The following is a 16,077-nucleotide window of genomic DNA, read 5'->3' as shown; positions in this document are numbered from 1 at the left end:
CATAGGAGTGTGTTATGCAGCAATTGGTTGCCATGTTCTTTAGTCTATAACAGTGGCCGCACTTCCAAAGGTACTTCAAATTGGCCATAAGATATTTTGAGACATTCAAAGATATGAAAAGTACTGTATTAGTACTATTGATTCATTATTTTCTTTCACATGTCTGATAAACAAATAATAGTAGTTTTGTTGGTGGTCATTGGCAGTTTGTGAATCCTTGAAGTTACATAGATTGTACAGCACAGCAACAGGCCACTCAGCCCAAGTAATCGAGATGGACAGCATAGCAATGCAATAATCTATGTGGTGACCCACCATATGTTTTTGTTTACAGCTAGCTATGGCTGGTGGTATAATAATGATTTGGAGGAGCCTGTGTTGGACTGGAGTGGACAAAGTTAAAAAAATCACAAAATACCAGGTTATAGTCCAACAGGTTTACTGGAAGCACTAGCTTTCAAAGCACAGCTTCTTCATCAGGTGCTTGTGAAGTAGGACCATAAGACACAGAATTTATAGCAAAAGATATATTGAACCAATCTAGGTTAGTCTTTGATCTTTTAGAATGGATTTGCTGGCTTCAGTTCTTTAATATGTAAATCCCAGAATTTCTTTTAAGGCACATTCTCAAGATAATTTAAGGGTTTGTAACAAAAGGTGACATCCTATATAAATTTGCTTAATAATGAAGTCAGAAGTCACAAGACACTAGGTTATAGGTGACTTCACCTGACGACAGCAGTGCTCTGAAAGTTTGTGATTTCTAATAAATCTGGTGGGACTATAATCTGGTGTTGTGTAACTTCTGACTTTATCCACCTAAGTTCAACACTGGCACCTCCACATTATGGCTATAATAATGAATGTAGGTCGTGTCACTTAGTACTTGCAAATCTCCTTGGCATGCCGTGTTTAATTTTGCAGTATCTCAAGCAAAAATTTCTGTAACCACGGATATCCTTAATGTTAACTTGGCTTCTTAATTGGGCTGGAGATCTAGATCTTGTAACTTTGGTTTGTAACTTGTCATTTTGGATGCAGTGAAAGTCTCTTTTCGTTTTGGCCTTAACATTTCAGCTACAAGTTTGTTCCTAATGATTTTGTGCTGAGGGAGTCTGAGCAGCAGGGGGTTAACATTTTTTATAAAACAAAAAGAAAATAATCTACAGATTACAGACTGGACCTCATGCAAACTGAGAGTCAAAAGTGAGGTCTGCAGATGCTGGAGATCAGAGCTGAAAATGTGTTGCTGGTTAAAGCACAGCAGGTCAGGCAGCATCCAAGGAACAGGAAATTCGACGTTTTGGGCCAGAGCCCTTCATCAGGAATGAAGGACTCTGGCCCAAAACGTCGAATTTCCTGTTCCTTGGATGCTGCCTGACCTGCTGTGCTTTAACCAGCAACACATTTTCAGCTCATGTAAACTGACTCAAGATAAAAGTAAGATTGTGTTCAATAATGACTGAGATCAGTGAGTGGCAAAAATAGCCTCTTTATTGAGCATCATCAATGGCACAGTTCAAAGCAGCCATGGAATCCAAATTCCAGTTTTACAGAAGTCTCCTTATACAGATCTTCTATACATTAAAACTTTAGCACCATGACGTTACATAGTTGTAACTGTTGCACACAAACGTTTGTGTGACATCTGTCCTCGGAAAGTGGGAGATGGATTCAGTATTTGTTATTCCTGATGGGAATAGAATGCCTGTCCAGTCTGAGTTTGCATAATTAAGAGGAGTTAGTCCTTTTGTCTTTTAAGTTAGCACTGTTAGTAAACATACTAGACCTATATGATCTAAATGAATGTGAAAATATACGTGTACTAGATGAAAGTGTAGAGGATATTAAACTGATCTCCTGCAGCTGGGTCATGAGATTTCATTTACTATTGCTGGTTTTGACAGTCTTACACATTAATTCATGCAGTTTCATGGAAGTGTTGTTTGATAGTAAGTTTGTTAACTGGGATAATGGCCCTGCTTAATATGTATTTAATAGGTACATACTAATGGCGGAAACTGTTTGATGTTTTGCAACCTATTCAGATCCTGAGAGACGGTTGCCAAGGGCTAATTAAGATTGTAATCTTTCCATAGCTTTGGGTGAGCTATGGAGACACAATGGCATTGTTCAGTAGGTTACAATCTTAACATTTATTCAGGGGCAGCCTTTGATACAGAAGGGGGTCTAGGCACTGCTTGCAACATGGGGTCAATAAGAATTGAAAGAAGTAAAAAACAGTAGTGGTTGGGAAGGGATGTTTAATTTAGTTTATGTTGGAAGATTCAAATGTACAACAAAAACCCGATTTTATGAATGAAAGGAAACATGGTATAGTAAACATGGTGCACTTGTGAGTGAATTAGTAAAGAGTTATGAATGAATGGAATTGCAATATAGTAAATACGGAGTGCTGGTGAGTGGGTTTGTAAAGAGAATCATCAAGCAATACCTCATTTAAAGAAGATCGGAGAATTGAAGGTATAAATCATTGCTAGGGGAGAAATGGGTTTTCATTCCTGGAGCGTTGACATGAGTGAGGGGGATGAAGAAGCTGAACCATTATGGGAACAGTGTACTGGTGAACTGTATTATTGTAGTTCCCTGAAAATCATATGCTGACAACTCCGTAATTGATACCATCTGAGTGGCCTGCTGATCTCCACTGATTCTCTTCACCATTTTTCTTTCTCTTTGCAGAATGCAGGCTTCTTGAAGTATGCTGAATATTGTAACAACCACGTCAATGCTCTTGCTGAATGGGCTAGACTCATTGTAGTTGAAAAATATGCTTACTTTTTTGAGGTTTGTCGAAGGCGTCAGCAAATGATGAGTCTCCCTTTTGATGGGTTTCTCATAATGCCAGTGCAAAAGATCTGTAAATATCCACTACTGCTGTCAGAACTGCTTAAAGCCACTCCACCTGAGCACAGGTAAGCCTGAAAGTGATGTGAATTGATTTCAGTTGGAATGTGATCAAAGAAGGCACAATATCTTTGCATCAGTCACTGCACATACAGACTTGGAGTACTGCAGCCCATTATCTTAAGGTAGAGCATATGGTGTCGCATATAATTTCACAAACTAATCACTTCAACATTGCAACAGATTACAAAATGATTGTGGAATGCTCTTTCATATAGCAAAGTTCCAGTCTCAGTCATGCTTTGTGACGCAGTGAACCAGGTTCCTCCCTGGAGGTCAAGGACATGGAATTACTTCCAGCCAGCCTTGTACAACGTAATCTGGATCAGGAATGTCATTTACACTGTCCTGGCTACTCTTAGCTGGAAAAATGTTGTATTGAAGGAGACAATTAATATAGATTCATCACATTACTGATTATGATTGCTAACTACGAGATTTATTAGGAACCGGAAATGCATTGTCTTTTAGTTGATTTATTCAGTTACCAGCTGGACAATGCACACCAGTATAAGAACAGATTTGATATTAGCTTGGTTAACTGCTCCGAGCCAGAGTGTGAGCAAGAGTTCTTCAATTAACTTCAACGCTATCAACTAACGTGAGGAAAATTCTGTTCCCTGAATTTCTACTTCTGATCACTATCCAGTTACTTTGCTAACAGAGGGGTGTACCTATATCAACAGAATTGTAGTGGTTCAAGAAAGCAAGTCCTTATTACCTTCTCACAGGCAACTAGGTATGGGCAATAAATGCTGATTCAGATAGTGAAGCCCATATCCTCTGAATGAATAAAAACAAAATGCACATGCATTGCTATCATTTAAACTCTGTCATTGCAACTCCATGAGCTGACGCTCATTGTTAAAAATCACACAACACCAGGTTATAGTCTAGGATACTCCACAACCACCTGATGAAGAAGCAGTGGTCCAAAAGCTAGTGCTTCCAATTAAACCTGTTGGACTATAACCTGATGTTGTGTGATTTTTTTAACTTTGTACACCCCAGTCCAACACCACCATCTCCAAATCATGACCCTCATTGTGCCTGTGTTAAAGATCACAATTAATACTGGTAACGTTACTGAAGCACTGACTGACAATGCCAATTATAGCACTGTACTACAAGAGTCAATGCCAAAAAACAAAAAAAGGGAAGTCAATAAATTAAAGCTTACACTATTCGTGATTGTTCCATACATAGAGGGCTACCTTGGATCTCTGAACGTTAGCCTAAGAACCAGTGCTTGTGCTGTTGAGTAAATAGGCACCAGCACTCCAGCAAATCAAATGACTGCTTTATAAAATAAATGGAAAAGCATATCTCTTCAGAAATCAGGAGGAGATATTAAAAATTGATACCCATCATCTGATTTTTGATATCGCCATGTTTTTTTCTAAACTTAATTGGATTTTATGTGGCTACTTTAAATGTCAGGAAAGAAGCATGAGGCAGAGATTGATATTCTATAAACGTGCAATCCCCTGTATCACTGCTAATTGAACCAGCTGGTGAATGGAGTTTGAATAAGGAAATGTATATCTTTCTATTATCTGGTGAAGGAAAGTAGAAAACATGTTATTAAACTTTCAACTCCATCCCCATGGGCTGTATTATCATAGAGCAGATTAATAACCATTTGTAGGAGCAGACCAATTTTTCCTTCATGACTTTCAGGGGTGCAAAACATTGCTAGAAAATTTTTAAAAATCAGGTGGGTCTTGCAAGGGATAAGCAGACAGGAGATGAAGTCAAATATTTTCCACATGTTTTTCATTTCAGTGAAGAAAAGTTGGAACTGCTATTTCATTTGCTACAATGGGATAGGTGAAAGCATTGAATCACACAACAGGTCCACTTGAGAAATTAAACCGCAGTAACGCTGTGGCCATGGAGTTCCCTTCAGGTAGATCAATGCTGTTATAACATGTACACCATTACTAATACCATTACTAACAGTCTATTATTCTTTCATCAAGGGATTATAAAAATGTGGAAGCTGCCATAGTTGCCATGAAGAAAGTTCTCAATGCGATTAATAATCAGACAGCTGATGATAACGAAGACAAACTCACAAAATTACAGAATATAATTTCAGGTTGGCAGGTAAAAACTGGAACAACTAAAGAACATGTTGTTTTCCCTCTCTACTGTCCTTCCCCATCCCTCACAACTTCAGATAAAATCTTCTATCATTTTCATTATTGCCTTTCAGAGATTTTGCTGGGTAAAGGTGAAAAGTGTGTATAAATCAATACTGTTATGAATATTAGTCATAGAGTCATAGAGATGTACAGCATGGAAACAGACCCTTCGGTCCAACCCGTCCATGCCGACCAGATATCCCAACCCAATCTACTCCCCACATACATTCGAGACACCATCCATGTCCTCCATCTCCTCCAAGACTTCCGTTTCCCCGGCCCCCAACACCTCATCTTCACCATGGTTCTCCAATCCCTCTACACCTCCATCCGCCATGACCAGGGCCTCCATGTCCTCCGTTTTTTCCTCTCCCGACGTCTCCAATAGTACTCTTCCACCGACACTCTCATTTGTTTGGCCGAACTGGTCCTCACCCTCAACAATTTCTTCTTTGAATCCTCCCACTTCCTCCAGACCAAAGGGGTAGCCATGGGCACACATATGGGCCCTGCAATGCCTGTCTCTTTGATGGCTACGTAGAACAGTCAATCTTCTGTAATTACACCCGCACCACTCCCCACCTCTTCCTCTGCTACATTGATGACTGCATTGGCGCTACCTCGTGCTCCTGCGAGGAGGCTGAGCAATTCATCAACTTCACCAACACATTCCACCCTGGACCATCTCTGACACCTCCGTCCCCTTCCTGGACCTCTCCATCTCGATTAATGACGACCGACTTGACACTGACAATTTTTACAAACCCACTGACTCCCACAGATACCTGGATTACATCTCTTCCCACCTTACCTCTTGCAAAATGCCATCCTGTGTTCCCAATTCCTCCGCTTCTGCCGTATCTGCCCCCAGGAGGATCAGTTCCACCACAGAACACACTAGATGGCCTCCTTCTTTAGAGACCGCAATTTCCCTTCCCATGTGGTTAAAGATGCCCTCCAACACATCTCGTCCACATCCTGCACCTCCACCCTCAGACCCCATCCCTCCAACCGTAACAAGGACAGAATGCCTCTGGTGCTCACCTTCCACCCTACCAACCTTCGCATAAACCAAACCATCCGCCGACATTTCTGCCACATCCAAACAGACCCCACCACCAGGGATATATTTCCCTCCTCACCCCTTTCCGCCTTCTGCAAAGACCGTTCCCTCCATGACTGCCTGGTCAGGTCCACGCCCCCCTACAACCCACCCTCTCATCCTGGCACCTTCCCCTGCCACTGCAGGAATTGCAAAACCTGCGCCTACACCTCCTCCCTCACCTCCATCCAAGGCCCTAAAGGAGCCTTCCACATCCATCAAAGTTTTACCTGCACATCCACTAATATCATTTATTGTATCCGTTGCTCCCGATGCGGTCTCCTCTACATTGGGAGACTGGACACCTCCTAGCAGAGTGCTTTAGAGAACATCTCCGGGACACCCGCACCAATCAACCACACCACCCTGTGGCCCAACATTTCAACTCCCCCTCCCACTCTGCCGAGGACATGGAGGTCCTGGGCCTCCTTTACCGCCGCTCCCTCACCACCAGACGCCTGGAGGAAGAACGCCTCATCTTCCGCCTCGGAACACTTCAACCCCAGGGCATCAATGTGGACTTCAACAGTTTCCTCATTTTCCCTTCCCCCACCTCACCCCAGTTCCAAACTTCCAGCTCAGCACTGCCCCCACGACTCGTCCTACCTGCCTATCTTCTTTTCCACCTATCCACTCCACCTTCCTCCCTGACCTATCACCTTCATCCCCTCCCCCACTCACCTATTGTACTCTATGCTACTTTCTCCCCATCCCCACCCTCCTCGAACTTATCTCTCCACGCTTCAGGCTCTCTTGCCTTTATTCCTGATGAAGGGCTTTTGCCCGAAACGTCGATTTTACTGCTCCTCAGATGCTGCCTGAACTGCTGTGCTCTTCCAGCACCACTAATCCAAAATATGTGTTACATGAGCTAACACATAGCAAACAACAAAATACATCACCATGGTTCCCAAAGATGGTTTGAATATATTGAGATGCAAGTCAACTTTAGTCCAAATATTTTCCAAGTCTCTGATCTATTGCTGAAATCATTATTGCCAACAAATTCAATCTAATGTTGTGAAATTTGAAAGGGTTCAGAAAAGATTTGCAAGGATGTTGTCAGGGTTGGAGGGTTTGAGCTACAGGAGAGGCTGAATAGTCTGGGGCTGTTTTCCTTGCAGTATCGGAGGCTGAGGGGTGACCTTATGGAGGTTTACAAAATTATGAGAGGCATGGATAGGGTAAATAGGCAAAGTCTTTTCCCTGTGGTCGGGGAGTCCAGAACTAGAAGGCATAGGTTTAGGGTGAGAGGGGAAAGATATAAAAGAGGGTGGTACGTGAATGGAATGAGCTCCAGAGGAAGTGGTGGAGGCTGGTACAATTACAGCATTTAAAACGACATCTGAATGGGTATATGAATAGGAAGGGTTTAGAGGGATATGGGCCAAGTATTGTCAAATGGTACTAGATTAATTTAGTATTTCTGATAAGCATGGAGGAGTTGGACAGAAGGGTCTGCTTCCATGTTGTAAAGCTATATGACTCTAAGAAGGCCAGACCTCATCCTCAACTATTTCCATCATTATACTTGCAGATTTCTGGATTGCTTTTAGGCAGATGATTTGGCTTGTTGATGCACCTTTATATTTGTCCATTCCTGCCGACAAACACAGCACAGTATATTCTCCCTCATTTCCTCCCGCATTCAATGGAATTATTGTTGCAAAGAAAACTTATATAAGATCCACATTTCTCAAACCCAGACTTAAAGCGAGAGAAATTATTGTTGTACTAAAAACGGGTGATAACTCAATGGACAAATTCCCTCAAGGAGTTCTCTTTCCACAAATGAAAACAGTGGCGAAGGAAACTCCATTCATTTGGTTAACTGGAGCTTTAGCTGAATTTCCATCAGTTAGATCCAGTGCTTGTGACTGGATGAGCTGTTGATCATTAGAGGATCTCACTCGTCTGAAATTAATGAAAACAATGGTCTGAATTTTGTGGGGGTACTAATGGTGAAACCATCAAGTGTTTGCAGTCATCCACCAAAAACAGATAACAACTTTGGGAGTCTATACGTGCACAAAATAATGCAGTATTTGCTTTCAGTGATTCTCTCCTCTACAGGCTGCAAGGTTGAGGTCCCATCACTGTGCAATCAATGAAAATCGCTGTTACAGAAAAAGAAACACATTTTTCTAAGCATTTTCTCAGCGATACTAAACTTCTGTACTACCCAAAGACAATGGTAACCATTTAAATTGATAAGAATTTCCAGTCTTACACAGCTAGTCTCACTGTAACAATCCTTAAAATGTTGGTGAATGAGGCATTACTGGATTTTTAAAAAAAATCAGCATACTAATAATAGTAGAATTATTGAACTAGATACCATCACTAGCCCTGAAATAATTAACTTCATGGTTGCAGAATGTCAAAAATACTCTACTGTTAAAAAGACAAAGTTGTCTTTTGTAAACTTCATGCATTTTTAGCTTCTATCTTAATCCATCATAATACATTTTCAGGTTTTGTATTAACTTAAGTTAAAAGTGAAAAATGTTAAGTACATCTAATGTGCTGGTTTGCTACATCAGTGTGATTAGCTGCTGACCTGCTCACTGCCATCATTGTGGCTGCATGCCAAGATTGTCAGTTGATTTGGCACTTGAGTTAGATCAATGTTGGAAAAGGGAGGGGGAGGAAAAAAAAACACACCTCAAATCAGGCACAAAATTATCTTAGGTCACCGAGCCATTAAAACAGCAAGGGACTGATGCAAGAAAACATTGAACACCTAACTCCCCTGCTGCAGGATCTCATGCTACTTGTTATAACCTACATTTTGCTTTTGTTCCACTTTCTTTAACAAAATTCATTGGACATTAAACAAAAATAAAATGGGGCTGTTACTCATGGAATTTTTCTAAATCTTAGGGTGAAGATCTCATAGTCCTCAGCACTCAACTGATCCAACGTGGTGACCTAATTGTCTTCTTGCGCCCGCGTGCCAGGGCGAAACAATATTTAGCATTCCTCTTTGACCATCAGATGATTTTATGCAAGAAGGTAAAATCACAGCTAAGGGTTTTTCAATATCTTTTAATAACTGACAAAATATTCTCATGATCAGTGTTATTAAATAAAATTTGTTTACTTTTGTTTACATGTGAAAATCAGTTACATCAAAAAAATGATGAGGGTGTTAATTAAAGAAAAGAATCTAACCAAGCTGAGCTAACATCTATGTTGCTTTAACTCTCTCACATTCAACTCTACCTTTCAACTTAGTTCAAAATTGACAGGGTCGTACATCGTCTTTCTCATTCTCTGCCCACCAGCTCCTTTCTTCAATACTTCACGTTTTGTGTACTCATTCAGAAAAGCCCAAATCTTATCCCTGGCTTACATTCTGATCATCTATCATCCTCCCCCCTCAGTGATACCTTCAGGTTGGTAGTGTCAGTACATGAGCAAGCTTGAATCCAAGACTAATATTCTGAGGATGTGAGTTCAAACCCACCATAAAGCTGACTCCTATTAACAAATCTGGGTTTAAAACATAGTTTCAGTAGTGGTGACACTGAAATTATCATTGATTGTTGTAAAACTTGATCTGATTAACTGATGCCCTTTGGGGAAGGCCATACTAGGTCTGGCCGACATGTAACTCCAGATCACAGCAATGAGGCTGACTCTTAATTGCTCCCTAAAATAGATAAGCAACGAAATTGGGCACTTTGCAACAAATCTTGGCATTCCCACAAGACCATAAAAGAAAAAAAAAGTTCTGACACTCCCTACCCAATTCAATCAGCCCCCATTCAAGAACTTGACTCTTCGAAGTTCCAAATTTAACCTTATAATTTTCCCAACATTTCCCCATATGTGGGGCTTGGGATTTCGAAATCTGGCTGCCACCTCACTCACAACACAGAGCTACTTGTCACAATTGATGTTATGTGACAAGTAAATCTTCAGGTTGTATTCTCATTTTGAAGGTATGGAAAGGAAATTGAAACTGTTTTTAAGTCACCAACATGTTCCTGAGCGATGTAGATTAAACTCATATGTGACAACCTCTTAATTAGTTTGTACTCACCTCAGGCAGCCAATTAGTGACTGTGGGGACAGGGACGAAGATAGGCCTGATATATGATCCTGGCAGAAGAGAAGTTGTATTCCAGTGCTCCATCCTTGGTCCTGTCCTATTCTTCATTTCTATGACTTCCAGGGGTTTAGTTTCCCATTGTATACTTCCAGCACCCAACTGTTGCCTCTCTCCTTCATCAAGTCAATTGCTGTTGCTCCAACAATCTAGTAAAGCTCCATGGGGAAGCAAAATTTCTTCCAGGTTAACGTCAGAAAAACTGAAGCCACCTCTTTTTATGATTCAAGACAACCTCCTTGGTGACCACTTCAAAGGGACAATGTTTTGGGACAAGGTTCAATGTGAACATTGATGTTCCTTCCTTGAACCTTTTCCATTGGAAAAAATAAACAGCATTTTCCACCATTATCCACCCGACAACTGTTTCTTCACTTGGAAACCTAAATACATGCCAAAGGAACTTCAAGGCTTGGTTTAATCTTTGATTATTTAAAATAATCTTTCACCCAGCCATTTGTCTCTGCCCCAAGGCCAAACTTAAAACAATCGCACTCAGTTTGAAGAGTCATAAGTCACCTTCTCAGAAAAAAGTATTTGTTTTCATTAAATCTTCCTTCTGTGAGCTCAAACAAAATGACTCCAAGGCCCGGATTTTCAGTCTTGGCGATTGCTTGCCTTATCCAAAAGGACTCCATGTGACCAGAATTGGAAATTCCTATTTCTGAGATATCCTATTTTTGGCATTTTGAGAGAGCAACTGGTGCAGGGGAAAGGATGGGGTGTGTGTGTGTGTGTGCGTGTGCGTGTGCGTGTGCGTGTGCGTATGAAACCATCATCATCAGGGCTTTTTGAATCTGGTACTGAGGTCGAGACTGCATTTTTAATGACAGAGTCCATTTCCCATGATGCAATATAAATCTTTAACAGTCGTTGTGGATATACATAAAAGATGTAGAACACCTGTGAAACTGGTCAACTTTCAGATTACTTAAATTGTTTACCTTTGAAATTTTGAAAAATAAACCCAAATGCAGGGTCTTTGAGTTGAAGGAGCACCAATAGGCCTTTCAGCCTCCCAAGCCTGCTCTGCCAATCAACAAGCACTTGGCTGATTGGATTGTAACCTCAAGTCAACATTCCTGCCTAGCCTGATAAATCTTTACCCCTTGCTTAACAACAACAACATATCTGCAACAAATGCAGAATGCTGGAGAAATTCAGGAGGTCTGGCAGCATCTGTTGAGACAGAAACAAAGTTATAATGTTTTGACTCGAGGATGTTGCTTCTCCTAAATTTTGGAGGGTTATCATTCTCAGTTCATAATTTTATTGGCGGCTCAAGGAGGTTATTGAGGGTTTGGTTATCTTAGACACATGGCTATTATACAAATTTTTATTTTTTTATAGGGGTTTAAGCACTTGAAGGAATTTAAATAAATTGACTCTTAGAGTTTTTTTATAGATATAAATATATATAGTGATTTACATATATTTTTCTGAGCATGATTCGAAATAAAAAGCTTTTAAAATTGATTAACAGAAAGTAATTTTAAAAAACCTAAAGGAATGCTAGGCTTTATCTTAATGGTTTGGATTATGAAGGGAAAGAATTTAATCTTCAGTTGCCTACAGCCTTGCTCAGATTACATTGAGTGAATACTAGATGAGTTGGCATGGAGAGTACAAGTGGCCATAGGGCATGGATAGTGAGATATAGATTGGGTTGGAGTTTTTGTAAATATATGTTGGAACATATGAGAGGCCATGGGGAAGGGTCATGCTGTCATAGGAGTGGGTGGAAGTGGTATGTGTTGTGGGGGCTGTAGGACCTAGCTGCTTTTAGAACAATCAGAAATAAATCCCAGAGTGCTGAGGTAGGCCAGACACACTATTACTGCACTCAGTAGTCACTTTGCCACCTCCAAGGTGTTTCTGGGAGATTTGGGCTAACAGCAGCATGCAGCTGCTCAACTGGAACCGAAATCCCATTCGTTGGAAATGGATTTGCTGAGTTGGCGGAAATCTCCCATCTTGGGGAACATTCCTTGGAAGTGGAAAGCTAGGCCCAAGCTATTTCACGTTTTTTTCACATCCACCAGCAATTCCCCCAGCTATAAGTCACACACACACAGCCTCTACTCCTTTGGCATCAAGCTAGTCACTTTTTTCATTCTATATGCAATGCCTAACCTTCCACTTTTTTGCTTTTGATCTTTGGAACTCTTTCCAATTCTTCAGCTGTATCATCACTTTCCCAGTTTGGTAAAAATCTCCTTTTTGTATTGTCTTGACTTTGTGTACTTGTCTTGAATTTTCATTATCCCTTGTTCTACCATTTCTTTGCATGGTTATCATCATTGTTGAAATGTACCTTATTGTAGGTGATGAGTTTGACAGAGTTAGGTGACTATTTATAGATATTGTCCTTCAAAGATTGTCCATGCCAATAGGATGACCATTTTATCATCTTTTTGCTGTAGTCTCACTGTTTATATACATCAAACAAAGCTAAATCAGAGAATTTTGAAAATGCTGAAAAACTGGCGTCTATCAAAGAGTTATGGCATTTGAAAATCCAAATATCCAAGCCTTTTAAAGTTGATAAACAGAAAATTTAAAAAAACTCAAAAATAGAATGTCAGCCCTTATCTCAAAGGATTTCTTTACAAAGAGAAACAATTTAATCTTTAGGGGGGGGCACGGTGGCTCAGTAGTTAGCACTGCTGCCTCACAGCACCAGAGTCCCAGGTTCGATACCAGCCTTGGGCAACTGTCTGTGTAGGGTTTGCACATCCTCCCTGTATCTGTGTGGGTTTCCTCCCAGAGTCCAAAGATGTGCAGGACAGGTGAATTGGCCATGCTAAATTGCCCATAGTGTTAGGTGCATTAGTCAGACGGAAGTAGATCTGAGTCAGTTACTCTTTGGAGGGTTAGTGTGGACTTGTTGGGCCGAAGGGTTTGTTCCCACACTGCAGGGAATCTAATCTATACTTAAAGTTGCCGAGGGTCTTGATCAGATCACATCTGAAGGACCGTGTCCACTTTTGAGATCCACAACTCGCATTATATTGATTTGAAGGGATTCACTACCAATTCAGCAGAATCATATAAGATTTAGAGGGTTAAACTATGAAAATAGTTTGCATAAACACAGCAATTCCCTGAGTATAGAAGATTGCTGGTCTTATGTAATGCTGAGGTTTGTTCCATTTAGAATAATAAGTTTTAACCATTTTTTGTTTAAATAGGAGAAGTAGTGGATGTTTTGTCTGTTATAAATATAAGCCTCTGACATTATGTGAAAATGCACATGATATATCTTACTCCCCACGTAGACAAGTAACCATTTTTAAATTTAATCATTCATGGGCTGTGTGCACTCTGGTAAGGTTAATGCTTATTGTCCATCTCCAACTGACTTTGTGGAAATACTGGGAAGTCATCTTCTTGAAGTGATTTAAGTGCTATTAGGGAGGAATTCTAGGATTTTGACCCAGCATGAGTGAAGGAGTAGGATATATTTCCAAGTCAAAACAATCAGTGACTTGAGTGAAAACTTGGAGATGGTGGAGTTCTCATGTATCTGCTGTTCTTGATGTTCAAGGTCATCATGAACACACTTTGGGGGATGCAGTTGAAGAAGTATTGATGAATGTTTGCAGTGTAACTGTACAAATTATAGCAATCCTGTGCCAGCAGTGGAAGGAGTGAATATTTTAGCTGATAGTTAGAATGCCATTCAAGTGGTCTGTATTATCCTGGCTTATATTAACTTTCTAGAGTGTGGTTTAAACTGTGACTATCAAGGTTATAGTGAAGAGTAAGTGGTGTGGAACTGTTGTGGAACTCAAACTGAGCATTGGTGAGCAGATTATTAGCAGTTAAGTGCTAGTGGATAGCACGATTGAAATCTCCCTTTTATTAGGTTTCTCATGATGCAAGAGTTGGCTGACTAAACAGTAACTGACAGTGGTACTGTAGAAAGGTTGGTAGCATTTCTGTTTATGAACCAGATGTTCAGAGTTAGTCCCAAGAAATGTTCATTCATTAACAAGCTAACTAGGTTGAGCATCAAATTATAAGTTCTCCAACGTATATCAATGGTAGATGGTAAACATGAGAGAATTTTAAAAAATTGGCCCTTTTACCATCATTATTTGTAGCTCCAGGCTACAACATGCATGTTGTGGCTGTTCAGGACATTGGTTAGGCCACTTTTGGAATATTGCATGCAATTCTGGTCTCCTTCCTATCGGAAAGATGTTGTGAAACTTGAAAGGGTTCAGAAAAGATTTACAAGGATGTTGCCATGAATTGGAGGGTTTGAGTGATAGGGAGAGACTGAATAGGCTGGGGCTGTTTTCCCTGGAGCATCGAAGGCTGAGGGGTGACCTTATAGAGGTTTACAAAATTGTGAGGGGCATGGATAGTGTAAATAGACAAAGTCTTTTCCCTGGGGTCAGGGAGTCCAGAACTAGAGGGCATAGGTTTAGGGTGAGAGGGGAAAGATATAAAAGAGACCTAAGGGGCAACTTTTTCACACAGAGGGTGGTACGAGCATGGAATGAGCTGCCAGAGAAAGTGGTGGAGGCTGGTACAATTACAACATTTAAAAGGCATTTGGATGGGTATACAAATAGGAATGGTTTGGACGGATGTAGACCAGGTGCTGGCAGGTGGGACTTGATTGGGTTTGGATATATGGTCAGCGTGGACGGGTTGTACTGAAAGGGTCTGTTTCCATGCTGTACATCTCTATGACTCTATGACCTGTCTTTGGGCAGGGTGAGGGGCTTAGTGTAATTTACTAATTGGACTACTAGTGTGAACAAGGTTGGGGTCTGGAACATGGGGTTCAAACCACATTCTGTTTAGAACACTCCCTGAACTCTTTATTATTGCAATTTTGCAGCATTTTCTTTATTTACAACCTTTTAAAGTTAGTGTTATGGCAATACAAGTGAAATTCTTCCAATAAAGGTCTAAAATATAGTTAACTATCAAAACTACATTTTCTTTTTCCTCAATTTAACATGGGTCAGACAGCAAAACTGTAGTATCTCTGTAATTCTTAATAGAATTTTTCCCAACTTGTTGCAAGCAAAATGGGAACTTTCCACCTTCTGGATACAGTCTAACTTTTGTAGCCAAGATAAAAATCCATAAAATTCTACTTCTCTTTAAAATTCTTTTAGAATCTTACATCAAATATTTTAAATTTGCTCTTTTGCCTGGGTGAGTGTATGTATGTGTGTCTGGGTGAGTGTATGTGTATGTGTGTCTGGGTGAGTGTATGTTTATGTGTGTCTGAGTGAGTGTATGTATATGTGTTTCTGGGTGAGTGTATGTATATGTGTGTATGTGTGTCTGAGTGATTGTATGTATATGTGTGTTTGTGTGAGTATGTATATGTGTGTCTGAGTGAGTATGTATACGTGTGTTTGTGTGAGTGTATGTAGATGTGTGTTTGTGTGCCTGGGTGAGTGTGTGTTTGTGTGTCTGGGTGAATGTATGTATGTGTGTGTTTGTGTGTCTGGGTGAGTGTCTGTGTGTCTGGGTGAGTGTGTGTATGTGTGGCTGGGTGAGTGTGTGTTTGTGTGTCTGGGTGAGTGTATGTATGTGTGTCTGGGATAAGTGTATGTATGTGTGTTTGTGTGAGTGTATGTATAATGTGTGTCTGGGTGAGTGTATGTATTTGTGTGTCTGGGTGAGTGTATGTATGTGTGTGTTTGTGTGTCTGGGTGAGTGTGTGTATGTGTGTCTGGGTGAGTGTGTGTATGTGTGTCTGGGTGAGCGTATGCATATGTGTGTTTGTGTGAATGTATGTATATGTGTGTGTGTGT

The 16,077-nt window shown here is 40.5% G+C and overlaps 1 protein-coding gene across 1 annotated transcript in view; it reads left to right on the top strand.

Moving 5' to 3' along the window:
* LOC132821357 (rho guanine nucleotide exchange factor 4-like) overlaps window positions 1-16,077 on the top strand; it is a 57,809-nt gene that overhangs the window by 27,715 nt on the left and 14,017 nt on the right. Inside the window, exons 6-7 of the mRNA XM_060833939.1 lie at window positions 2,704-2,936; window positions 4,911-5,037. Of these exons, the coding sequence (XP_060689922.1) occupies window positions 2,704-2,936; window positions 4,911-5,037 (360 nt within the window). The remainder of the gene's footprint in view (window positions 1-2,703; window positions 2,937-4,910; window positions 5,038-16,077) is intronic.

This window comes from Hemiscyllium ocellatum, chromosome 13, assembly GCF_020745735.1.
Source record: "Hemiscyllium ocellatum isolate sHemOce1 chromosome 13, sHemOce1.pat.X.cur, whole genome shotgun sequence".
In the NCBI taxonomy this organism is placed as follows: Eukaryota; Metazoa; Chordata; class Chondrichthyes; order Orectolobiformes; family Hemiscylliidae; genus Hemiscyllium; species Hemiscyllium ocellatum.
Note: the sequence above shows the minus strand (reverse complement) of the source record. Positions and strands in the feature narration are given on the sequence as shown.